The 26,973-nt window shown below is 39.4% G+C and overlaps 1 protein-coding gene across 1 annotated transcript; it reads right to left on the bottom strand.

Moving 5' to 3' along the window:
* Positions 1 to 1,068: 1,068 nt before the first annotated feature.
* LOC125279740 lies at positions 1,069 to 26,973 on the bottom strand. Its single transcript, XM_048209765.1, has 11 exons — positions 26,872 to 26,973; positions 22,396 to 22,462; positions 19,410 to 19,733; positions 18,980 to 19,312; positions 18,838 to 18,897; positions 7,524 to 7,568; positions 7,300 to 7,377; positions 7,068 to 7,096; positions 6,631 to 6,684; positions 2,027 to 2,098; positions 1,069 to 1,885 (listed from the first exon to the last, which is right to left on the bottom strand). Exons 1-11 carry the CDS (start codon positions 26,971 to 26,973, stop codon positions 1,766 to 1,768), a joined length of 1,284 nt encoding a protein of 427 aa, XP_048065722.1. The 3' UTR covers positions 1,069 to 1,765.

Raw genomic sequence — 26,973 nt, forward strand, 5'->3', positions numbered from 1 at the left:
CTGAGGGTAAGAAATTCAGCAAAAGACAACAACTTTAGGGCACTATTCATTTTTCACCTATAATATTCTAAATTTGAAACATGATTGCATATTTTCATTTCAAAAAGGCAAAATTTCATAAAAAGTTGCGTAGTTTGCATCACTAGACAGTCTATTACTGTCAGTCCCTGAACATTTCTATCTAATTTCCAGGAACTCATGTTGGTTTGCGTCATCTGGCCTGCGGGCACAGTTTGGGCATCTGTCAAACTGTCGAGTAAACGCCCCCAAAATGTGTGAGAATTCACACCCATCAGTCCAAACTGGGCTCAGAGATGATCAGATCTCAGTTCCTCTTCTTTCTTTAAGTGTGTGTTTAAACGTCAGCAGAAACATGTTTCCAGACCTCAACAGTGAGCTGACCGCTCTGAAAACACCCCAGAAAACATGCAAGTGTACATCGCTCAATTAAAACTGGACAAAGGTTATGAAAACAGCTTTGAAAGCACTAGAACTCAAAGCCAGAACACAAAGAGGACAAAAGAAAGTGTGTTTTAGTGGTTTTAGACATGAAGGTCTAAATATATCCAGGTCTTCTAAGAGCGTGAGAATCCTGTTTCTTCAGTGGAAACAAACAGTTGTAGAGGGAGGGGCTGAACTACAATAAGAGTAGAAGTTTTGTCAAGGTCTGTGCCTTTGCGATTTGAAAGCCCAAAGAACCGCTGACAGACATTGAAACGTTAAATATCTACTGACAGCATCCAGACTGTACAAAATGTCATGTATGAAAACTTGTCAGGTAAACTAATGTTTGTGAATCATCTGAGGTTCACAGAATACTGATATAATGGAATTAATAGATTGATTTTATGTAGAATCGGTTCTGGAAGTGAATGACGTTAAAGTTTTCTTCCATCGATATACAGCTGGAATACTGTAGTAAAATACTGTATCTGAAACCGCGCTCTATACCTTCATTCACTGTTCCCTATATTAGTGCACTTAAAGGAGTGAACAAGAGTCTGCTCAAGAAAATGTGTAATGATGGAGATAAATACACGTTTGACATTTTTTATTATTGACAAATAAAATAAAATATTACAAGCATTGCTGAAAGCAGCTGATCAAGCGGTTCAAACACTAAATTATTATTCCTGTCATGTGATAAATGCTTACATCATCATTTAGCTTTGGCTGTTCTCATAATTAGTGCAAGCTGCGAGATGCTAACGGTCTAATCAGATTCAATGAACTATGCTAAGCTATGCTAAAAGTGATACCGCCAGACCCGGAGATCGGCTGAATGGATTCGAAAACGGTAAAACTCAACTGTGTAACTCTAGGAGAGTTGGAAAATTAGCCTATTTTCAAAAAAAGTGCCGTGTTCAAAGGTGACATAGGCTATGCAGTTTGTGCTGCACTCCTAGAGGAATAAAAAATACAGCATATTTTGCAAAACGACTCTTTGCGTGTCGCGTCTGACACAAAAAACGCAATTCCAGCTCTTACAGGTGATTATGAAGGCATGTCTCAACAGGTAAATATAGGCTACTTTCAATATAAGATCCGACATATTAGAAATACTTCTTACTGTGTTGCTGTGTGTCAAGAGAGAGAGAGCAACTGATTATCTAACACTATAGAGTGAACGCGGACGTTCAGCTTATAATAAACAAATCCAATTACAGTATATGCATGCACCGGCCACAGTTTTGACATGACAGCATACCCGATTAAAAAAGTTCTATTAGATTCATATTCTTCTGCTCATGTGGTTTTTGTGTCATTATTTGACTGATTTGTGATGGTTCTTGTTCACAGAGGCATAAAGTTCACTGCAGTTTTCCTGAGATCCAGCTTTTGCTCCTCTGATGGAAGCATAAGTCACTTTATCATCACAGCGAACCTGAATGAACATCACAGTTATTGTTTCAACACACAATTATTACAGCATGATGTTTGAGCTCAATTCATGACACAAATTCAGAAGAAACCACAAACTATCATGTTGAGAGAAGCTGGACAACATCAAGGAAGTGTTTCTCACCTTCTTCTTTTGGTCTTGGTTTTTACTGTACGCAGTGACCTCAGAATAAGTCACATGATCATCTGTCTGCTCCTAGACACCAATGGAAATATGACAAACCAAGATATTAAAGGCCGTTCCATCACTACTGCTTTAGCAACATGATCTCAAGAGAATATGTGTGTTTTTACGTAAAGTGTAGTTCTATTACACATACATTTACTTACATTTTCATACTCACAAATACGTACAATATTGACGTATTTATAGCACTAAAAAAAAAACGTACGTATTGACAGCAATAAATTATTTACGTATATCCAAGTGTGAATGTGTATCCCATGTATTAATATTAAAATCGTGGCATTAATGTTTTGATTCTGTTGTATTAAATTGTCATATCAATACATGTTTTTAGTCGCATTTATTAAATGCAGTTTATTCATCTCTCTGCTGAAAAAAACAGCATATGTTGGTTAAGGTAGGTTTTGAAGCTGGTTTGAGCTGGTTTATGCTGGTCAAGTGCTGGTCCATGACCAGATTTTATAGAGCTATTCAACATAAAAATTGATTTAATTATAGAATATATTTTTTTCTGACAATTATTAATAACCACCATTTTACAGAAATAGTGTTTATAGAATAATGTTAAAGTGTTCAAATATCGGTAATTCTAACTTCGCGCTCATAGTCACGGTCACGGTCGGCCGGTCGCATACGGTCTAGCCGCAGAAGTTCAAATATTTCAACAAAGAAATCTTCTTTCAAAGAAGATCAAATCGGATCCGAAATTCCCGCATTTGCATATGATCAGAACTCCACGCATTCCCCATACTACTCTCCATTGGAAATGAATGGCATCTGGTCCAACGGCTGTTGTTTGTCGTGTGCAGTGGAAAGGTGGCTGAAGGCTGCGTCCTCCGGAGGTTGCATCTGAAGGTTGCATACGTCGTTGATGCTGTATCATTTTAGAAAAGTAAATAGGACACGCCGAACGCGACCAGTTGTTGTCAGATTTCATTGGTGATTGCTAATATGAAATTTAATCGAAATCTTGGCAAACAGCTTTGGAGAATTTGGTGTTTCCCCACTCAGAGAGATAGGAGCTGCACTTGAATGCATGAGAGGCGTTTCAAAGATGGCCGCTGAGTGAAATGACTTGACTTAAAGGGACTTTGGATACGCCTCATGCATCCTTCGAATTCCTGTGAAAGAAGGTCGCATTTGGAGTGTCCTACTTAGTGATGGGAAACTGAGGCTTTCTGAAGCATTTGAGGCTTTCATCAAATTGTGCCGAAAAACGGTTCATTACTCAAAGCTTTTAACACAGTGCGCATTAGCGACATCTGGTGGTCAGACTTGTTTTCTCCACCATATCTAACAAATCGGAGAGCAGATCTACGGTTTGAAAAAGCATGTGACCAAAGCTTCGGAAGTCCTTGACATACGGAATCACTCTTGTCTTGAATCAGTTCTATCTAATCTAAACTAATCTCATCTAAATTAATTTGTGACAATGAGACCACCACTCGTGTCATGTGTAACCTGGTCAAAGGATTCACATATTGATAATATAAAATATACAATGATGTGGTCATAACTGACGTGAGTAGTTTAAAAAATATTTTGAGTGAGCTGTTTAACCCTTATGTTCTGTTGGTATTATTTGTGTAATTACGCTTGTTTGTCTGTTATTCTTTTATTTATAACATTTCGTAGTTTTAAGAAATGGTTATGGGTAGGTTTAGGGACAGGTGTAGGATTAGCAGCTCAAAATATCGTTTTAATGCTATATTGTTACTAAAATTGTCATTTCCCTACACATCCATACATCCTACACTGTCCATTATGTTTTATTCTTTTAATATTATGTATAAAATGTGTATGTTTAGGTGTGGGGTGGGGTTTAGGGATCTTACATTTATCTATAAAATGATAAAATCTACTGAGGGTTCAGGGAATTTCTTTTGTTCCACATTAATTTTACACATGTCTGGTACAAATATATGGCTTTGTTTCATTAATACAGTGTATACTTTTTTCTTTATTTACCCCGAAAGAAGGGAAGTGAAATGTGACAACATGCCCCATAGGTGGGGCACATTGTAACATGTGATGGGGCACGTTGTAACATGACAATATGACAGCTAAAATTTTTATCGGACTGAATTAAAAATATATACATGACAAACTAAAATATTTTGTCAATAAAAAACAATATATATTTTTTTCATATAAAATAATAGCATTTTTTAGACATTCAAATTTAAATAATTGTGTAGTTTGACAACGAACACTCTGTAAAACACAGCTATACAGCACTGGTAAAAACAACAGGCAAACAGATGAAGAAACATATCCAAACATTCAGAAAAACACAGAGCTGAACAAAAGCAGAACACGAGACAAAGAGACGAGACAATAAAATGCTGAACATTTCTTGAAATAATATTTTCTGGATGTTCAGGTTCTTCCTCTCAGTCTTTATTCACTTTTTTCCCCCCATAGTTTATCAACAGAAATTCATTCAAGTTGATTATGCCAGTTGTATCATAACTGTATAGAATATTATAGTTCTAATAGGGGGCACACTGTAACGCAGTGTTACAACGAACTCTATCTGTGCAACTGGAATTTAAACCTGGTTAGTGTCTTCTGATAGTCAGTGAAGCATTAAACAACTACCCAAACTGCTAAACAACAGATTGGAGATTAAAATAATATCAGATTTGTCTAATTTTAAATAAAAACAAAAAATATAGATGAAAAAATAGCTTAAGTAAGAAATTTACTTTTGCTATTGTTAAATAAATGTTCAGTGATATCTTCCAAAGATTTTTGAATTTTGGCGCAATTTTTTTCTCTATATATTCTCGATATGGCAACTAGTAAATACGCTAAGTTTCTTCATGCTAGCGTGCGTGGAAGTATTTAAACCATGCGTGTTACAACTAACCCCGCGTTAGTTTGTGCCCCCCGCTCCCTTATATCTTTATGACATGAAAGATTCGTAAATATTTAGCTTTTTTTCTTGCTGTAAAAACGTAATAATTTTAAGCTTAAATGCTGCCAATATGTCCATATTTAACGTTTCAGCATCTATCCAAACATATAAACATGCGTCCTAGAGCGCTAATGGGAACGCCCTCGTGTGACAGGTGTCTGAAGTGAAAATGGCATCACACCAATCATATTAGCCGGTGACAGCCTATGACATCATACTAGCGCGCCCAGACAGTCTAAAAAGGGCGCGTTGGAAACGGGACATCCGCTATTCGAGTGAAGTGACTGTTTTGTCTGTTGTGATCATTGTAAGGTAGGAACCTTTTTGCATCATGTCTGAGAAATGTTTCAAGCATTGTGCCGATCCGTGTCTGAGATATCTGACACCTGATGGCACACACGACTTGTGCGTTCACTGTCTGGGTGAAGAGCACATGCATTCAGTTCTCGAGGGAGATGTTTGCATTCATTGTGAGCGTCTGCCGATGCGGACGCTCTGCTCTCGCCTGTCTATCTTCTCGAGGGAAGAGGGACAAGCATCTGCACCTGGTGGCTCAGATCCTGCTCACACTGAGGCCGAGAGGAGACTCAAGTCGTGGGGCTCGCAGGTGGAGCTCATGGAGGGCCAGGGGCTTTCCACTGATGCGATGGCTGAATTGCGCCACACCACAGACCTGGCTCTCCACGCCACCAAAAAAACTGCTGCCGCGATCGGTCGATCGATAGCGGCAATGGTGGCAACGGACAATGGTGGCAATGGTAGTGACCGGCTGGAGTTCTGATGGCACTCTGGCCATTCTCCCTTAAAGGGACTCCTTCTTTGGAAGAGTTAGTCCCAAGCCTGAGCAGGCTTTGGTAGGCCTTTACTCTTGAGGCCTCCTTAAGGCTCTTAGCTCGGGCAATGGCCGAAGGGAGTTATGTCACTGACAGCCTGTGACCAAGGGGTCGGATGCTTGAGTTTCTCAGCTATGTTTGGCATGCACTCCCCTCAGCATGGCGGTGTGGGTATTTCGCTCCCCATTAGCGTTCTAGGATGCAGTGCGAGTTCCCTTTCGAAAGGGAACGTCTCAGGTTACGCATGTAACCATGGTTCCCTGAGAACAGGGAAAGAGACACTGCGTCTCCCTGCAATGCTTCCGGGTTGCCTGCTACAATCACTTCAGATGAAAAGCGGATGTCCTGTTTCCTAGGCGCCCTTTTTATACTGTCTGGGCATGCTAGTATGACGTCATAGAATGTCGCCAGCCAGTATGATTGGTGTGATGCCATTTTCACTTCAGACACCTGTCACACAAGGGCGTTCTCCATTAGCGTTCTAGGACGCAGTGTCTCGTTCCCTGTTCCCTGGAACCATGGTTACATGCGTAACCTCATACGTTTTGATTTTTTTAAAGTTACGTATTAATATGTACGTATTAACAGTTAGACCAGGCTGATTTTACACAGGTGTTGCAAATGTTTCAGGTAAAATATGTGTAAAACGAGCGTCATGTGACAACTTCATCTACAAGTTTAGATTAAATCTATTATTCAGACATGACTGTAGTAGACTGAGTTCAATTCTGGCAGTTCCAGTTGTGTCCTCTAGGGGGTGTATGTGCTTATGTTGAGTGTGAATTTACCTGTTGAGGAAGAGTGTTCTGTCCTGTTGGATAGACAGGTCGTGTTTGATGATCCTGTAAAAAGAGCAGTTATTAGTAAAATCCTCTCCTGCATTCTCCTCTCTTGTGTGGTTTATTGATGCCAAGTTTCACAATGACGTTATGATGACAGATCCTTGTGACATGAATGGATGTTACAGGAAAATCACCACAGTGTCAAATATACACAAATATACACAGATTATTGAAGATGAATCATATTGTTCACTGGCAGTAGATGAATGTAAATGTTGATTGTGTCGTTGGTTCATCATATTTATTCTTATCTGTGAGTTTTAGAGCAGAAACAGTTCAAATACACTAACCTGTCATTATATAATCTGACTAATACGAGTGTCATATTTCAGGATCAGAGCTTATAAACACTAATAACTCATGGATCGACCTACAATACTCACCTCAGAGTCATCAGTTCCTCTTCTGTTATCTGAAACATAACGTCAAGAGAATATTGATGATCAAACACATAATACAGTCTCCAATTAAACTGATTTTAGAAGAATTCTAGTGCTGTAGAATAGAAACATTAAACTCTGTCTGAGAGGAATTCTGTCTAAATTACACGTTTATTTCATCAGATGTTTTGGACTTTTTGTCTGTTATATAATATGAGAAACTGTAAAAACTCACCGTCTCTTTTTCTGCGAATCATCCAGAGAATAAGAGCAGGAAGGAGAACAGCGAATGAAGCGACAACAATCACAATCACTGAGAGAGAGACGATATTACAGTCATATTAATACTGATGTCCACTGAGCTCATTTTCACTACAATGAGTTCATTTAGATCCTGATTCTAGAAAAACTCCAGAGTGTGAAAACAAGCACTGAAATGAGGATGATCTTCATACACACCTAGAGAGGTTGGAGTCGGTGTTGTTGATGTAGTTGATGGTACAACTATTAAAAACAAAATCATATTTGAATGCATGAACTCAACATTAAGATATTTCTTTCACAAACTGAGACTGATTTATTTCAGCCATTGTAGTCCAGAGCTAAACACACAAACAAACAAACAAACAAAAAACTCAGTTCTATCAATCACATGTATACGATACTCTAGTATATATACTCTTTACATTAACTTTTTATGGAGCTAGAAATATGACAAAATGATCTGAATTTGAATTGTGTAAATTTGAATAAGCTGAACATACAGTCTGTCCTCCAAGAAAACTGACCCTATAGGTTGTATTTCAAGCACCTTATTACAACCTATATTTACGTTTTAAAGTCATGCGCCCTCTAGCTGGCGTAAAAATAATGACAGTGTCGTGTTACGTCTGTCGTCATGAACTGACATATGACTGTCGTTACTAATCGAAATGCGTGTTCATTTAAATGCAATGTGTGGAGTTTTTACACCATTTCCAATTAGAAAAACTCCTTTTTTATTAAAAACTACACCCACCCCACCCCTAAACCTAACCTTAGTGATTTATAGTGCATATACACTTCATGAGCACATGAGTTCCTTGGGATCGAACCCATGATCGCATGATCACATGATTGCATATTGTTACAGGAAACCCAAACTATGACGCAGATAAAAGGGAACAATGCATTAAAATAAAAGTGTCCTGTTGTTTATAGAGGTGCAACTTTAGCAAATGCTCCTATGGGTCGTATTTTCATTTTTAGACTAATGACCTATATAGGCGTATTGGTTGGAGAGCATGTTGGTAACATAGCAGGCACGATTACACAAATTACACACGATTACTTCAATTAATTAACAGATTAACAACAACAACAAAAAAACTGTATAGTATAGGCTGTGCTGAATTCTGGTTAATTTTTTGCGATCCACAAACCAGTTCACGGGAATGATCGAAAGCCCATCCTATTTGTTTTCTTTATTTTACAAAAGCACAGTGTTTTGTTTTTATTTGTAAGTTTTAAAAAATAAACTTAAATGACAGAGTATTATAGTCTACTGCTGTTGAAGGAAAAAATCCAAGTGATCGCGCCGGCGCCTCACGTCTGTACAGTACACACAACAGGCTATCAGTTGGATTGTTAAATTGATATTGCAGCCTGTTCATCAAAATAAAATGCAGTCGACCGAATATAGCCTATAAAAATGACACTGCTCGAGTTCAGCGTGAACACTGCCTCACTGTGCTGTTATGCCAAGCACATTTTTGCTCATGTGAAGAATGCTACTTTACGAGGACACTGAACAAGAGTGAAGTACAAAAACTTGTTTACTAAGTAAAATTTTAGCAACTAAATGTTAGCCAACATCTCGAATAATATGGAAACATTTTGATTAGTGCTGAATGAGAGAAAGCCATTGTTACACTTTTTAAAAAAAAAATGTTTTGGCTTTGCATTTAGGCTATATGTTGTTTATAATGAATGCTGCTATAGTTAGTGCTTTATTTTACAATTTGAGCCAATATATAAATTTTTATAGCCTAATGTACATCCATCTGGTTGTTATCTCAGAATAAATCTCTTCACCCTGTTGGGGTTTATTCTGAGATAATAAACAGCTGGATGTACATTACCCCTTACATAATATATTAGGCCTATTACCTATAATCGCAAATGGCAACTAAAATAGCCCAAATAACATTTTTTAACATTATACCAAAAGTTATAGCCCATAATGTGTTTACACAATGATGAGTAGAGGTTGCAATCAAGAGAGCTTTACAATCAAGAGAGCTCAGTCCATTTTAAATTCTATTTTTTGACGCCTCTGACATAGTTAAATCATACAGCCTACTAGCGAAGTTCAAGTAAAAAAATGTTACTCATTTAGTATGTGCATATCGCATGGATGGAGAAAGAACATAATTGTTTAAAATGTAATTTATCTGACACAGTTCCATCAAGAAATGCCACCCATTCACAGAGTCTTCATGTACAGTTTTTCTTTTGCGTGCAGAAGCCGTTGATGATAGCGTAAGCTAAATTGAATGCCAAAATTCAGAAATCACTTGTGCACATCAGGCAGGTAATAATAATAGTAATAATAAAATTAATAACAAAGATTCTAAATAGGCTAAATAAATGAAAGTGAGCTGGGCAGCAGACCAAATCACTCTCCTGACCAGTGGGATTTCTCCCGGAGTTTCCGATGGCCAGTCTGGGTCTGTGTGTCAGGTGACCCTAGATGACCCAGAGGCGAAAGTAGTTTGCAATGTTTATTTTAGTTCCAAACACAAACAGAAACAGACTGCCAGGCGCGATATAACAAACACGCTACAGCTGGTGAACAAAGGATTATACAGCTGCTTCCCGAGTCTCAGATCCTCGACTGCAGTTCAACTGGAGTGAAGCGTAGACCGATGGTGAAGGTCCAGGCTGGCAGATAGAAGCAACCACGCCTGCAGAAAGGTAACTCTGTACGGCTGAACAGGGCAGCAGGAAACAAGGTCGGGCTCGGGACTGGAACTCAGACTCAGAATAAAAGCTGCTAACACACACACAAATTTTGTCAAGCAAGAGAGCGAGAAGCATGTCACACTCACATACAACAATTCCCGGACACAGACAAGAACATAGAACAGGGAGAAGTAGGCAGCGCAATCAGCGCGAAGACACAGAACAGGTGCGTGCACGGGAGCGCGAACGCCAGAAGTAACAGGGAACAGCTGAAACCAATGAAAAATGAACGATAGAGGGAGAAAAGACACCCAAAAACAAGAGTAATCAAACCTGGCTCATGACAGTACCCCCTGGCACTCCCTGTTATTAATCAAACCTGGCTGATGACAGCACCCCATGGCGCTCCCGAGGAAGAGGACTGGCGAGAGCGAAGGAAATCATCGATGAGCGAGCGGTCCAGGACGTTCCAAGCTGGAATCCAACTCCTCTCCTCAGGACCGTAACCCTTCCAATCGACGAGATACTGGTAGCCCCGACCCCGACGGTGCATGTCCAGCAATTTCCTGACCCCTGTAAATAGGAGAACTCTCAACAAGAGTGGGACAGTGGGCTGGGCGGGCGGGAGCGCGAACGACCAGCTTAATACACGAGACATGGAAGACCGGGTGGACGTGCCTCAAATTAGGAGGCAATTTGAGCTTGATGGCCGCAGGACTAAGGACTTTGATTATGGGGAAAAGCCTAATGAAACGTGGGGCCAACTTACGCGATTCGGTCTGAAGTCGTAAATCCTTGGTGGATAACCATACCCTTTGTCCACAAATATATCTAGGCGCTTTAACGCGACGACGATTGGCAGTGCGACGGGTACTCTTTCTATTTCAACATAAGGCGGATCTAACAGTTCTCCAAGTACGTAGGCAATGGCGGATAAATGCTTGGATGAGGGAACCGAAGTTTCAGTCTCCTGAGAGGGAAACAGAGGGGGCTGATACTCTAATGAAGACTGAAATGGAGATAAACCGGTAGCTGACGAGGGAAGAGAATTATGGGCGTACTCGACCCAAGGAAGTTGTTCGCACCACGATGCTGGATTGCGAAAGGCCAAAGTACGGAGCATGCATCCTAAGATCTGGTTAGTATGCTCTGCTTGTGTGTGTGCACTTCCTGCTTCACTACAGTTCGGACGCTCTTGCTTACAGCTCTGTGCTTTGCTCTATTGCTTTTATATTTTATCTCCTAATATCTCCTAATTTTAACTACAGCAAATCAGCACAGTGCTCAAATGACAAATCTTGGCACCAACAAACTTTTTAACTGGAAGAATTGCTACAAAAAAAGGGGAATTTTTATCCAACCAGCCTCCCACTGATGGCAGCCATCAGCTTACATTCCGGAGAAGGGAAAACACAGCTGCCTACATCCAAAAGGATTAGAAATAATATGCCTCCTCTGGTTGAAGAATCTACCTGCTGCACAAACTGCCACAGACTTCTACAAAGGATTGCAGTTCCTGAAACAAAGTTACTTGCGGGACTACCAAACTAGAAGGAACACACAACGGAGCTTCGTCATGGACATCCTCAGCACACAGTCGGTGAGTCCCATGAATCTAATGCCCCTAAACAGACCATACTGAGTGCCGACAACTGATCAACATACTAATCGATGGCACAAACAGGGAGCGAGACCCAAAGGCACTTGAGACATCAGATTGTCACAAGTATCACATATTGTAGTAGCATCCTCTACCCCAAACACTGGCTCCCTGCCACCGCCTATACACCTGGAGAACAGATTTGAAGTGTTAATGAATGTGGGTGAGGAATCTCCAGACGTGATGAATGTGGGTGAGGAATCCCCTAACATGATCGGACACAGATCAAATCAGCCAGCAGCTAACACCGATGCCATCTGCCGCTCAAGTTCAACTAGTAGACAGCAGCACTCAGCTCATAGAGCAGCCGAGCCCAGGACTCTGATAGTGGGTGACTCTATTATCAGAAACATTAGCAGCAGGGATACAACTACATGCTGCCTTCCACAAGCAACAGTTTCTGATGTAAACAGGGAACTTAAGAGCATTCTGATGAAATATAAGACTGCAAAGCAGTCAGAAGCAGTCAGAACTCCTTAAAAGGGATTTCAATGAACTTTTTGAAATGCTTAGAAGACTAAAAGTTCAGTCGTTCATCAGTGGACCACTCCCAGCAAGAGGAACAAATAGATTTACACGGTTGCTTGGGCTTACCACATGGCTGCAAAAAACCTGCAACTTAAAGGACTGAATTTCATCGGCAACTTCAATCTGTTCTGGAGTCAGAGACAAATGTTCACACATGATGGCCTGCACCCAAACAAACTGGGCTCAAGAGTGCTAAAGGACAACATCTACTTCTCCATCCATCATCCTTCAGCAGTGTGTGCAAATTCACTCAACCTGAACTGTACAAACACACCTAGACAGAGTACAACTGACCACAGGACTTCATTTCAGCACCTGAATGGACATGCAGTTGACACATCCCACAAGGACAATGATAACGCCACGCAGCCACAACAACCACTGCTTACAGACACAATCCTGACTGAACCCTACCCACAGAGCTCACCGATAGACAGTGACATGTTAGAACTGCTCCAAGATTCAGCACCCAAGGACGACTTTCGGGAAAACAGCCAGGGAAGCCAGGACAACATATTACAGCCTCCGGTAACACCAGATCAACACCCCTCTCTCCAGACACGTTATCCCTCTCTCCATCATCCCCTCTTCTGTGCTTTTCAGAGAAAATGGAGGAACTGGTATATGCTGGAACCAAACTCTCCCACTCTTTTGCTGCGAGCCCCCAGATATCAACAAAAAAGTGAGCCCCGAAACCACCAAAGCCAGTGGGCCCAGCTCGACCTCCCCCTCCTCCTGCGAGAGCTCTTCGGCCCCTGCCACAAGGCCAGGGCCCTCACCCTCCTCCATCTGTTCTAGGTGAACCAAAAACAACCGATAACAGCTCTCAGTGATGTGTGTCGGGTCCCCGCTATGATAACAGTGACTTTATCAAATGTTTACAGAACATGCGGGAACCCAGTGTGCCTGTTGCTTTCTCTATTTCTGTTTTATTACATGATAGAAAGCCTAAGGCCTTCTCAAACTGTTTGGCAAACCCATTTAATCTGCTACCTATTACACGTCAAACTAAGATTACTGTAGAGACAGAAAGTAAGACTGTTAAAAGTTAGTACTTTTAAACATCCGTTCACTTAAAAATAAATCACTTCTAGTCAATGACTTAATAACCACAAACAACCTAGATTTTATGCTTCTAAATGAAACATGGCTTGAAGACAGTTGCAGTGCAACCATCCTAAATGAAACAGCCCCTCCTAACTTTACTTTTATGAGTGTCTGCAGAGCTGTTAGGAGAGGTGGAGGTGTAGCTGCTCTATTTAAAGATGTCTATCAATGCAAGCAAGTGTCATTTGGTGATTACTTGTCTTTCGAATACTTGGGTATTGTGTTAAAAGGTGCTCCTCGCATTCTACTTATAGTTATTTACAGGCCTCCAAAATACTCTCCAGCCTTTGTGGAAGAATTTACAGAACTGTTATCAGCAATTTCCTCAGAGTTTGACTGTTTTGCTAATACTGGGGATTTTAACATCCACATAGAAATATAAACTTAAACAACACCCACACTCTTTTTGCTACTGTAGAGAGACTAACAAACCCCCCAGTCAGATTCCCAGTGAAATGCTCTCAGACAGCAAATGCTGTGAGTTTGCTTCCTTCTTCTCTGAGAAAATTAATAATATCAGAAAGGCGATCAGCACATCCTTGAGCTGCACTGGGGTAAAACAGATCAGATCACAACCTCAGAAAGTAGCTATTATGTCTGTTTTCGAAGTAATTGATGTTAAAATTTTGGAAGAAACAGTACAGCACCTTAAAACATCAACCTGTGCCCTTGACACACTTATCACATCTTTTTTCAAAAGCGTGTTTAACTGTTTAGAAGCAGACCTCCTAGAAGTGGTAAATGCCTCACTTCTCTCTGGGACTTTTCCAAAATCCCTGAAAACTGCAGTTGTTAAGCCCCTCCTGAAAAAGAGCAATCTGGATAACACCATATTGAGCAACTACAGGCCAATCTCAAATCTTCCTTTCATAGGCAAGATCATTGAAAAAGTTGTTTTCAATCAGCTGAACAAGTTCTTAAGCTTGAATGGATATTTTGACAACTTTCAATCTGGTTTCCGACTGCATCACAGCACAAAGACAGCACTCATAAAGATAATAAATGACATTCGTCTAAACACAGATCCAGGTAAATTATCAGTGCTGGTTCTACTTGACCTCAGTGCTGCGTTTGACACTGTCGATCACAACATACTTCTTGACAGGCTGGAAAACTGGGTTGGGCTTTCTGGGATGGTCCTTAAATGGTTCAGGTCATAATTAGAAGGGAGAGGTTATTATGTGAGTATCGGTGACCATAAGTCTGAGTGGACATCCATGACATGCGGAGTCCCTCAAGGTTCAATACTTGCACCCCTCCTGTTCAACATATATATGCTGCCACTGAGTCAAATAATGAGAAAGAACCAAATTGCATATCACAGTTATGCAGATGACACCCAGATTTACCTAGCCCTATCACCTAACGACTACAGCCCCATTGACTCCCTGTGCCAATGCATTGATGAAATTAAAAATTGGATGTGCCTAAACTTTCTTCAATTAAACAAAGACAAAACTGAAGTCATTGCATTTGGAAACAAAGATGAAGTTCTCAAAGTGAACATGTACCTTCACTCTAGGGGTCAAACAATTAAAAATCAAGTCAGGAATCTTGGTGTGATTTTGGAGTCAGACCTGAGTTTCAGTAGCCATGTAAAGACAATAACTAAATCAGCATATTATCATCTCAAAAATATTGCAAGAACTAGATGCTTTGTCTCCAGTCAAGACTTAGAGAAACTTGTTCATGCTTTCATCACCAGCAGGGTGGATTATTGTAATGGGCTCCTCACTGGTCTTCCCAAAAAGACCATAAGACAGCTGCAGCTCGTACAGAACGCTGCTGCCAGGATTCTGAGCAGAACCAGAAAACATGAACACATCACACCAGTCCTCAGGTCCTTGCACTGGCTTCCAGTTGCATTTAGAATTGATTTTAAAGTACTGTTACTTGTTTATAAATCACTCAATGGTCTAGGACCTCAATACATTGCAGATATGCTCATAGAATATAAACCGATCACTCAGATCATCAGGATCAAGTCATTTAGAAATACCAAGGGTTCACTCAAAGCAAGGAGAGTCTGCCTTTAGCTGTTACGCCAGCCGCAGCTGGAACCAGCTTCCAGAAGAGATCAGGTGTGCTCCAACAGTAGCCACATTCAAATCCAGACTCAAAACACATCTTTTTATCTATGCATTTGCTGATTGAGCACTGTGCTATGTCCGAACTGTTTGCATTTTATTTTATATGTATTATCTTTTTATTCTTTTAATTCCTTTTCCTGTTTTTATTTCATTTTTAATGTATTTTATATATTTTATGTATCATCTTGTTATTTCTGTCTTTTAATGCATTTTAAATATTGCTGTCTGGTTGAAAGAGCTAGGAGAATTAGGAAGAAAGCATTTGTGATTAGGTTAAAATTTGGTAAATTTGGATAAGGGGACAAACCATGGGGAAATTTGAGCTGTGGTGCATGGTTAAGATATCTCTGGATTACAGTCAGGACACTTTCCAAAGGGGGAAATTTCCAAAGGGGAAATTTGAACTGCGTTGCATATGTGACAGTATGAATGAGGTAAGGGTGGTGATTGACGCTCATGAACACCAATCAGCAGCGAGTGGGCACTATTTCAGGGCTGGTTGGTCTCAGCCTAGGATGCGTCACGTCCGGATCCTCCCCTTTTTCTGTTTTGTTTCAATTCAAGATAGAAAAATCACTTAAAATAGCCACAATGATATGGTGCCATTCATGGCAGCTTTCTCTCCAGTGACGACTCGAAGAAACAAATATACACAAAACCAATACCACAAGACAAAAACTACACACAGAAATCAAACTCAAATTATACAGAATTACAAAGAAACAAAAAGAAAATATCCTCACTGTAAAAAGATCCAGTGACAGATGAAACAAAATAAAAGAAAAAAAAATTACTTTCAGATAAATATTTCTCGAGAGCCTCACGCTCAGGGGCTGAGAGAGAGTATAAACGACCGCGGGGAGGTGTAGTGCCGGGAAGAAGTTCGATGATACAGTCATACAGATGGTGAGGAGGAAGGGACGCAGCTTGGGAACGACTGAAGACCGCCCGCAGATCGTGATACTCCTCCGGCACTCCGGACAAATCACCAGGCTCCTCCTGCAACACAGAGACAGAAGAGACAGGAGACACAGCAGACACAAGACATTGGACACGACAAGACAAATTCCAAGACTGAATAGTTCCTTGTAACCAGTTAACTTGTGGATTATGTTGAACGAGCCAAGGATGGCCTAAGACTATAGGGGCAAAAGTAGAATGAAAAATAGAAAAGGAAATAGTCTCTTGGTGGTTGCCTGAGATGGTGAAGAGTCACCGGTGATGTAACAAAGTGTATACCAGGCAGCTCACTGCCGTCTAACGCAAATACAGGAGTAGGGTCCTTGAGTTTCAACAAAGGAATCTTCTTCTCACGAGCCCACTGCTCGTCCATAAAATTTCCCTCAGACTCAGAATCAATGAAAGCTTGGCATGTTGCGGTAGTTCCTGCCCACCGGAGAACTACAGGCAGCGTGGTGATAGATTTGGTGGGAGGAGAGCTTGAAACAACGCTCGACAGTATCCCCGGTCTACTGGCGAGCATTCTCTTTTAGTGGGAAAACAGCCACCAGATGTCCAGAACGCCGGCAGTACATGCAGAGATGATGGAAGATATGATGCTGACGTTCTGCAGGTGAAATGCGAATTCCAGCAGTCTGCATGGGCTCAGGAACCTGAGCGGCCTCAAACGAAACAGTCGCTGGTCCAGGCTGGGGTGGAGATGGAGATAGCTGGGTACCGCGGATACGGATAGCCAATTCCACCAACTGATCAAAGGCAGCGTATATTTCATCCCGTATCTCAGGACACAATCCTTTCAGGAATCGCGCCGTCAAGGCGGGCTCATTCCACTCACATGAAGCTGATAGAGTATGAAACTCTATGGAGAAGTCAGAAACTGAACGCCTTCCCTGGCGTAAGACAGCGAGCTGGCGGGATGCCTTGCGTCCGCTATCAGAGCGGTTGAAAACCTTTACCATCTCCTCCCGGAACGAAGTGAAGGACTGACAGCATACCGCCTCACAGACTGCCGTGGCCCAGTCTCGCGCTCTTGCTGTCAGCAGAGAAATAACAAATGCAACCTTCGCACGGTCGGTCGCATATGTAGTGGGTTGGAGAGAAAAAACAACTTCACATTGCGTTAGGAAGGCTTTGCATTCTGAGGGCTCACCGGCGTATCTTGGTGGGTTGTTCACTCTCGGTTCTGGGGCTTGGCTGGGAGGCGGAGAATGTTTATTTTAGTTCCAAACACAAACAGAAACAGACTGCCAGGCTCAATATAACAAACACGCTGCAGCTGGTGAACAAAGGATTATACAGCTGCTTCCCGAGTCTCAGATCCTCGACTGTAGTTTAACTGGAGTAAAGTGTAGACTGATGGTGAAGGTCCAGGCTGGCAGATAGAAGCAACCACGCCTGCAGACAGGTAACTCTGCACGGCTGAACAGTTCAGCAGGAAACAAGGTCGGGCTCGGGACTGGAACTCAGACTCAGAATAAAAGCTGCTAACACACACATAAATTTCGTCAAGCAAATCATTTTACCTTGTGCAGTCTTAACAGGAATCATTGTTGGTTCAGTGGCCTTTAAATGCCTTAATAAGTCTACAATTTTCATGATATTGAGCGTAAGTAAATCATGTAATTGCTCCTGCTATGTTCCACATATCTGAATGATCATTTGTGACGTTCTTGAGCAGAAAACGCCAGCGAGTGAAATAGCCTAATGCCCAACTTTGATAACAGAATGCAGCAGAAATATAGTAATTATAGAGTTGCATGTGACTGTTACGCATGCTAATCACTTCCATACTAAATATACTTTTTACTAAAACAAATATCGTAGAGACTCCCAGAGATAAAAGTCTCACATGCTGAGAATTATTGCTGCTCTGTAATTGGCCAAAATACAGCGTTCAACTTTTTCGACTTTCTTCCCTGTGGAACCTGGAAGTTGGACCTCTGACCTACTTTCAGTATGATCTGAATTTCTGTTTTGAATTTTAGAGTATTTAATTTGGTGTTTTGAATGGTAAATTTGTTATTCATGTTGAAATCTTGAAGCTGTATTCTTCAATTTTTGCAGTCTAAGAATTCAGACCAAAAAATAAGCTGTGTGAAAATATATATGTAGAAAATTATGCCAAAAAAATCTATTTTATTAAATATAAAATGTCCAGTATTCAAGTTTTAAAAATTCAAATCTATATAAAATGGCACTTAATATCCAATTCTGTTAAATGACTGGTCAATAATTTAAATTTACACAATTCAAATTCAGATCAAATACTATCATATTTCTAGCTCAAGCTGACTTCCTGTTAGAATAGAAATAAGAAAGACATGAATAAATAGTTTAGTAAATGCAGCTGCTGTCCTCTCAGAGTTTGGGATATTTAATGTCTTCTGATTCTCTGTACAAATGAAAGGATGGATTAATTAAAGCCAGTGTGAACCAGTGAAGTGAGAGACTGATGATGTGTGACAGTGATCATGTGATCATGAACCTTGTGTAGGAGCTGCTGCTGTAGTTTGGCTTGATTTCTTCTCAGAGTTTGAGCTGCTGACTGGAATCAGAAGATGAATGTTCAGATGTTCATCTGTAGGACATTAACATCATATTTTACAGTAGTAATAGTTGTTTCTCACCTGAATACTTGACAGTGTATCTGACTGAGGTCTGGAGTTGATTTCTGAGAGTAAGCTGACATCTCCACTCTCTGTTGTCATCTTCATTCAGGAGTTTTGTAGTCAGAGTGATGTTACAGTGATCTGATGAGAATAATATCTGATATCTGGAGTCTGTCGTCAGATTAACACCAGCCTGATTCACCCACGACAGATGAAGTCCATCAGAATCGACCAAAATATCACAGGGGAATTCATATGAATACAACTGACAGGAGAGAGTCACAGAGCGACCTGGACTGATCTCAGTCTGTGAGGATGATGATGATGATGATGATGATAGAGACACTGAAACTGAACACAAGACACAAATCACAGACGGTTCAATCATCATGTGAGTTTAAAGGGAGAATCTGTCCTTTTTAAATTGATCACATAATCATAAACTTACCATGAAGAACATGCAGATAAACACGTGCATCAGTTCCTTGTTGTTCTCCATTCACATATCGTCTGCAGGTGTATAATCCATAATCTTCTTCTGTGACGTTCTTGATGTTCAGAGAGCAGTCAGACCCCAGACTCAGTCTCTCATGTCTCTCTGTGTTTTTCTTCTTTTTCCCTAATTCAATCAGTGAAACTGCTGTTGAATGTATGGATCTGTTACTGTAGATCCATGTAGTTGAGTTGCAGTCAGAAAGAGCATTATTACAGGGCAGACGGACATTTTCACCAGAACTGTTGAACACATCAGTTTCATTCACTCCACTGGCACCTGAAACACAGTATATTTCACTGATCATTATGATATATTAGGGGCAGTTGTGGCCAGCTTTACAACAGCTTGCTCCAGCACAAATCCTCTTTTGGTGTTAAAAATCTACTGTCATGATTTACTAAAGACACGCAGTGAGAAATTATCACTGAAAAGTGTGGACACAGTTATCTTTGCAGCTGAGCTTATTGAATAATGCATTTGTAGGAGTTTCCCTTTCAGACGCTGTTTACTAAATCTGGCCCCAAAACCCGCAGCTTGAAATCGCTGGTGTTTCAGACGTACAATGTCAAAGTGCTGCAGGCTTTAACATATCATTAGCTTTGACCGCTCAAGAGTATAAAAAGAAGGTTATCCCGGTATATTTTTTTTACATGAAAAACGGATCGATTTTGCAATATGGTGGGTGTATGATATATTATGATGTTATGATGAACTATAAGCCTTCTTCACTGATGTTCACTGATCAGTGTTGTTCAAAGCATTTGTAAGAATACTGATTGTTAGAAGGCAGCTGTCTGACTCGTGAATGTGATGGTTTGTGTAACATTAGCAACACATTAGCTGTTTGATGACATAGTCAAGCAAAACGCTAATCATATTAATTACCATTATGTGTCCAAATGTTGTAATTGTGCAGTGTTTACCTCAGTAAGTTGACTGAGTGGATCTCTGAGCTTGTGTGAGTGAGTGGAGGTGGGACTAATTAACATATTCATAACATGTATATTAAATGAGGCAAGGGTGTAGAGTTACATTCAAGCTATTTTAGGCATTAAAATGTGTTCCCTTTCATGGGAACTGTCGATGCTAAAGTAGGTGGACAACCAAAATGGGTATTACCGCCGCGCATACCGCCGCCGCAGGGCCGTTGCATTAACTGAAATTCAGTCGCGTGTAAAAAACTACCGCCAGGTGGCGCAAAGGGACGGATTGGAAAGTGACTGTAATAATAAAATGTCGGTTTGTAAACGGAGATGAAAGGACAAAGTAAAACAACAATAACATTATAATATAACATTTTAACATCCTTAAAAAACATCAGAAAATTTAAAGTGAGAGTTAATTTCAAAACGTGGGATAGTCTTAGGCTACAGTCTATGCATCAAAAATTAAAAGAAAGACCTTTACACAAAGTCTTACTGCATGCTATTGTCATTAAACAGTCATTACTAGGCATATATATATATATATATATATAGGAGCATATCTATTTTCATTCTGGTTGGCTCTTAGCAAAAAAAAAAAAAAAAATCCTTCAAGTTCCATTATGCGGAGCGAAATGAGAACGGTCCAGCATTAAGACCGCATTAAGAGCAATAATTCTTATTAAGTGCTATTCATCTTGATTTTTTATTGTTCTTGATTTTTATTTATTTATTTTTTGACTATATTTTACATATATGCTATGTAATGTTTAGTGATGTTGATATCACAGACTAAAATACCGGCAGGAATAAATATTTAGGCTAATTTACTCATTAAAACCAAAGGTGTTCATCAGTGATTGTACATCAAGAGCAAGGACACGTTGTGTGCATTTTGTTTTGTGCTTTTACCAGAACGAAACGCTCGATTGTCTGTGTGAAAACTGTGTAAAATCCATCAATCCAACGCGCCGACGCTTTCGTCGGCCAGAGGGATAAAAATGTAGCCAATTTAGTTTCATATTTATATTTAATAGTGTATTCTATTCCTTAAAATATCAAATTCAGAAACAACACATTCCAGCAGATAGATCGCCTCTTATTTAACACAGACCTACGAATTTATTATCGAATTGAGATATTTCTTTCTTTTTAGGTACAATTATTCGCTGAGTTTAAGTTCATTTTTGAGACGTTTCAGATTCTCGCAGAGATACAGCTAAAAGCTCGCCCTGTTTTTTATTTATTTTATTTTATTTTTCACAAGTACAAGGTTTTGTTGTTATTGTGAGCGTACACAAATAAAAGTAGACCATTTGTAGTCTTGCATCAAGGCTATCGCCAAAATGACGGAAGGCCTGTTTTAAGTTGTTTCAGCTGTCATGAGGAAAACATCCATCAGAACGCGCCGGCGCTTTCGTCGACCAGAGGGATAAAAATGTAATCAATTTAGTTTCATATTTATATTTAAACATTGGGCTATAACCTAATATATTTTTTTAAGATGTCACCAATGTTGATTATGAAAAGTGAATAGCATGACGGATGCGCAATGTCGGGAGACATGCAGCGGGTCAGACATGAGTTCAACCGCTTCATTAAGTTTTGTTTTATAGTAAGTCTTTCTTTAAAGTGAATTTCGTTTTGTAGAAATTGTATCTTAATTTCAATCAATGTTTCATCAACCAATTGCATATATTTAATAATTAGGAAGAAAACCATGAACGTCGGGTGTGGAATGGATTGCGTAACAAACGAAACCATGTTTCCAGGCCTTTAAATAAGGCTGAATCAATATACGTCTTTCTGTTTTAATTAAAATTTATTACATTGTCTTTATTACTTAAATAATTGATGTTTTTGGTTGAACAATATATTTTAGCTGGTCTAGTTAGACACAAATTTGCGTAGTGGCTTATTGTGCAAACGTATTTTTCCTACCACACGCCAAACTCATAACTTTTCTTGCAGATAAAAAAAAAAAAAAAAAAAAAAAAAAAAAACTTTGCACATACTCTGCTCGGCAGCAGCAGACGCTGGCAAACGCGCGGGGGGAGGGTTGATCGATCCCATTCGGAACTTCTGCAAATCCCCATAACACAAACAGATAAAGAAACTTACTGCAAATACTCAAAACAGAGTCTAACAATTGTGTATTTCGTCAGCTTATTTCATATGATCAGATCAGGATGTTAAAATTAACAAAAAGCACCAAGATTTCAAAAAGGTCTGTCACGCGCATAGCTTATAGGCTAATATTTTGAGTCTCCCGCCCTCTGGATTAATGGCTTTGGTGACAAACATTTTAAACAAATTCCCTTCCCCCTATCTCGAACTTGTCAAGTGTTGCAGAGCAAGCACTGTTAGGTTGAGTAGCCCATTGTGGAGAGCCAGATTAGGCGCAAACTATCTATAGCAGAAACTTTTTATCTTAATAGCCTAGCACTTCTTGAATAACAAAATGTTGATTATTGGGATATCATATTTTTATTTATTTATTTTTTTTTTTTGTATCTTATGGCATGACATTTCTTTTTGTAATGTTTATGAGCGTGTTAATGGATACAAACTGAACAATTGCAATTTATCAGATTGTTGCATAGCTATAATTGCACGATATGGTTGAAACATTAACACATTAAAATCGTCTGATAATCATACAGTAGTTAACATGAACCCTTTGTAAGCGATGTGTTACCATTACATCATGGGTGTACGGGACACCCCCCGCAGCCCCCACCCTATGATGGGCCCCGTCGCAGATTAGTTACTCTTTAGTCTTTGCTTTTTTTTAACTAAACTCAATTGACTATAAAGATAAAAATAAAGCATCCAACTGAAGCCCAAAAATGCAAGCAGAATACAATAGAAAATAGTGCTAAATTACCACAAAAGGGGAAAAATTCACTGTTGTTTCCATCGCCGTTTGTAAGGTAGCCAAGACAACAGCAAGCTTTGATGCGCTATGCTACTGTGTTACTGTTAGCGGTCGTGTGCCGAGACAAATAAATATGTTCATTCTTTGCTGAGATATTATTATTATTATTATTATTTATATTGCCCAAATGTAAATATCATAGCCAATAAGTCTAGAGTTAGGCTATTTCTTTATTCTTTTACTGTAAATACATGGATTTAGTTTAGGCCTATATATCATTTTATGCACCGATCGAAATTACTGAAAATTTGCGGCCGAAACAGCAATTTATGCGCTTGTCTAGGGAACCTTATATAGCCTAGCCTATACGCAAATTTGTGTCTAACTTAGAATTTAGACCTGCTAAAATATATTGTTAGACCAAAACATCTTATCAATTAATTAAGTAATAAAGACATGTATTTAAGAAATTTAATAAAAACAGAAAGACGTCCATTGCTTCAGCCTTATTCAAAGGCCGCGGAAACATGAGTTCGTTTGTTACGCAATCCATTCCACACCCGACGTTCATGTTTTTCTTCCTATTTATTAAATATAGGCAATTGGTTGATGAAACATTGATTGAAATTAAGATACAATTTCTACAAAACGAAATTCACTTTAAAGAAAGACTTACTATAAAACAAAACTTAATGAAGCGGTCGAACTCATGTCTGACCCGCTGCATGTCTCCCGACATTGCGCATCCGTCATGCTATTCACTTTTCATAATCAACATTGGTGACATCTTAAAAAAATATATTAGGTTATAGCCCAATATTTAAATATAAATATGAAACTAAATTGATTACATTTTTATCCCTCTGGTCGACGAAAGCGCCGGCGCGTTCTGATGGATGTTTTCCTCATGACAGCTGAAACAACTTAAAACAGGCCTTCCGTCATTTTGGCGATAGCCTTGATGCAAGACTACAAATGGTCTACTTTTATTTGTGTGCGCTCACGATAACAACAAAACCTTGTGCTTTAGTAAAATAAAATTAATAAAAACAGGGTGCGCTTTTAGCTGTCTCTCTGCGAGAAAATGAAACGTCTCAAAAATGAACTTAAACTCAGCGAATAATTGTACCTAAAAAGAAAGAAATATCTCAATTCGATAATAAATTCGTAGGTCTGTGTTAAATAAGAGGCGATCTATCCGCTGGAATGTGTTGTTTCTGAATTTGATATTTTAAGGAATAGAATACACTTCTGCATTTAAATGCGGCTGCAGGAGTTGCAGTTGTTTTATGACGTTTTATTAATCCGTCCATTCTTTTTAGTTTTAATTATTTAGCTAAATCGTGCCTTAATAATGGGAGCGAAATTATTCGGTGACTCACGTTTTACTAAAATAAAGGATATAATTCATGAAACACGCAACAATTTCTTAATCAGTGTCCAAACAGGCTATATTTTTCCTAAGTAGTTATCTGTCAAAATAAAGGACAGGTAACGAATAACAAAGAATGTGCGTGTCAAAAATCCATGCTGTTTTATTAAAGGAGTTTAACATATAAATAAAAAATGTATCTGTGATGAATATAGGCCTAATATGTGAGAAAATTGACATTTTGCATAAAGATAAATGTGCTTTGATGCATTTGTTGGATAACTTGTGGTTAAAGCGCCACTCAGCGGTCAAAAGCTGCAAATGCACTTTGCGACGCGGCGGCGGCGGCACGCGCGGCGGTAGAAACGCCGTTTTGGATGGCCACCTACTGTATGTCACATGACGTTATGGGAACCTTCTGTGTAATTGCATCGTGAAGCACTCTTGTATCTAACCAATGATGAGACAAGACGTCAGAGGCGGGTGACGTCACAGACCAGGAAACTATAAAGCATACCCAGAACAAGGAACGCTAGCTTCTGTTGTCTTCAGCAAGTGCTCTGTGTTATCTGTGTTATCTCACCAATCTATATATATACATACACTCTAAAAAATGCTGGGTTAAAAACAACCCAAGTTGGGTTGAAAATGGACAAAACCAGCAATTGGGTTGTTTTAACCCAGCGGTAGGCTTAAATGTTTGCCCAACCTGCTGGGTAGTTTTATTTAACTCAACTATTGTTTAAAAATTACTGTATTGCTTAATTAAAATGAACCCAAAGTATGTTGGAAATGAACATTTATTAATGTTCAATGAATAATTATTAAACAATAAATATTTATTAAATTGCTTATTAATAAATTTATATTAATAAACTATTAAACTATTAAATTTATATTAATAAAATATTAAAGGTTATTAATAAACATTCACCTTTTGTCTATTATCGTTGCCTCTAATTGCATCTGGTTTTTAATTTCCCAACAATAGTTAAACAATAGTTGGTTTAAATAAAACTACCAGCAGGTTGGGCAAACATTTAACCCAACCACTGGGTTAAAACAACCCAATCACTGGGTTTGTCCATTTTCAACCCAACTTGGGTTGTTTTTAACCCAGCATTTTTTAGAGTGTATATATATATATATATATATATATATATATATATATAAAAGATGTATATATATATATATATATATATATATATATATATATACATTATATTATATATATATATATATATATATACATTATATATATATATATATATATATATATATATATATATATATATATACATTATATTATATATATATATATATATATATATATATAAAAGACACGTATTATGGCGAAAAACAGCAGTTGAATGGGAGTTGAGCATGCCCAGGCAGCTTTTGAGAGAGCTGTCTGTGTGCACTGTGAAAAACTCACTCTCAGGACACTGTGTTCCCCGCGGATCGGGTCCCGCTTCTGCTGAGGCAGAGCGGCCGCCCCATTCGTGGAGTTAACAAATGGACAGAGGGGTTAGAGACGGGCGCCACCCTTTCTCCGCCCTTACCTGCCAGGTTCAGAGCCGTCTCCCAGGTGGAAGCACGCTCTGCGGTTTCTTTCCCTGGGTTGAGGCACCGGTATTTCACATGCCCAGCTCTGTTTGAAAGCCATGATTATTGTTTTTGAAATATTCAGACTGTGATATACTTGTCTGATTATTTTCTCAATTTAATTAAGAAGTTAAATCAAATATCTTTCTGAATTTAGGGAGTGGAGCATGCACGTCAGTTCAGAAATAAAGCAGCTGACAGGGTTCATTCATAAAAATGTCCCGAAGTGTAAAGAAAGAAATGCACTAGTGGAAGTTTTTAGCTCCACTCCTGTTGGCTTTATTCTCGAGGGAATAAAAGTCTAACGCAAGGCTCAGATCTCACATTTGCCGAGGCAGCACGTGGATTAAGCCTGTAATAAAGAATATATAGCTAGGATCTCGCATTTGCAGAGGCTGCACATAGATTACATGCACATAGTATATATTGTATATAATGTGTTTATATATAGGGAGGGAACTGAGCAGACGGGAGTTTCCCTTTCTCTCTTTCAGGGCACTGGTATGACTGTTCATTCATTCATTCAAAAAAAAGTGTCGCCACCCTTGCTTCCCCGCAGAAAGCTTGGGGACCGGGACAGGCGACACAGCTGAAGTCTTTGTGAGGTAAGACAGATCTGCGGACTGTTATTATCACCAAGAAGGCTTCAAAGAGGTCCTGACGCCAGTGGCGTGGGACATTCGAGGGTAGCCCCTTACGGAGAGGGTTCTCTACCACACTATATGGTATCCGGCCCAT

The sequence above is a fragment of the Megalobrama amblycephala genome, linkage group LG1 (assembly GCF_018812025.1).
Source record: "Megalobrama amblycephala isolate DHTTF-2021 linkage group LG1, ASM1881202v1, whole genome shotgun sequence".
In the NCBI taxonomy this organism is placed as follows: domain Eukaryota; kingdom Metazoa; phylum Chordata; class Actinopteri; order Cypriniformes; family Xenocyprididae; genus Megalobrama; species Megalobrama amblycephala.

Excerpts from the sequence above, each read along its gene's own strand:
- LOC125279740 (XM_048209765.1), bottom strand. The coding sequence starts at position 26,973 with ATGGGCCGGATACCATATAGTGTGGTAGAGAACCCTCTCCGTAAGGGG. Across the intron at positions 19,313-19,409 it reads TTATCTGCATGTTCTTCATG|TTTCAGTGTCTCTATCATCA; the intron begins GTAAGTTTATGA and ends TCTTGTGTTCAG. Across the intron at positions 1,886-2,026 it reads ACCAAGACCAAAAGAAGAAG|GTTCGCTGTGATGATAAAGT; the intron begins GTGAGAAACACT and ends ATGTTCATTCAG.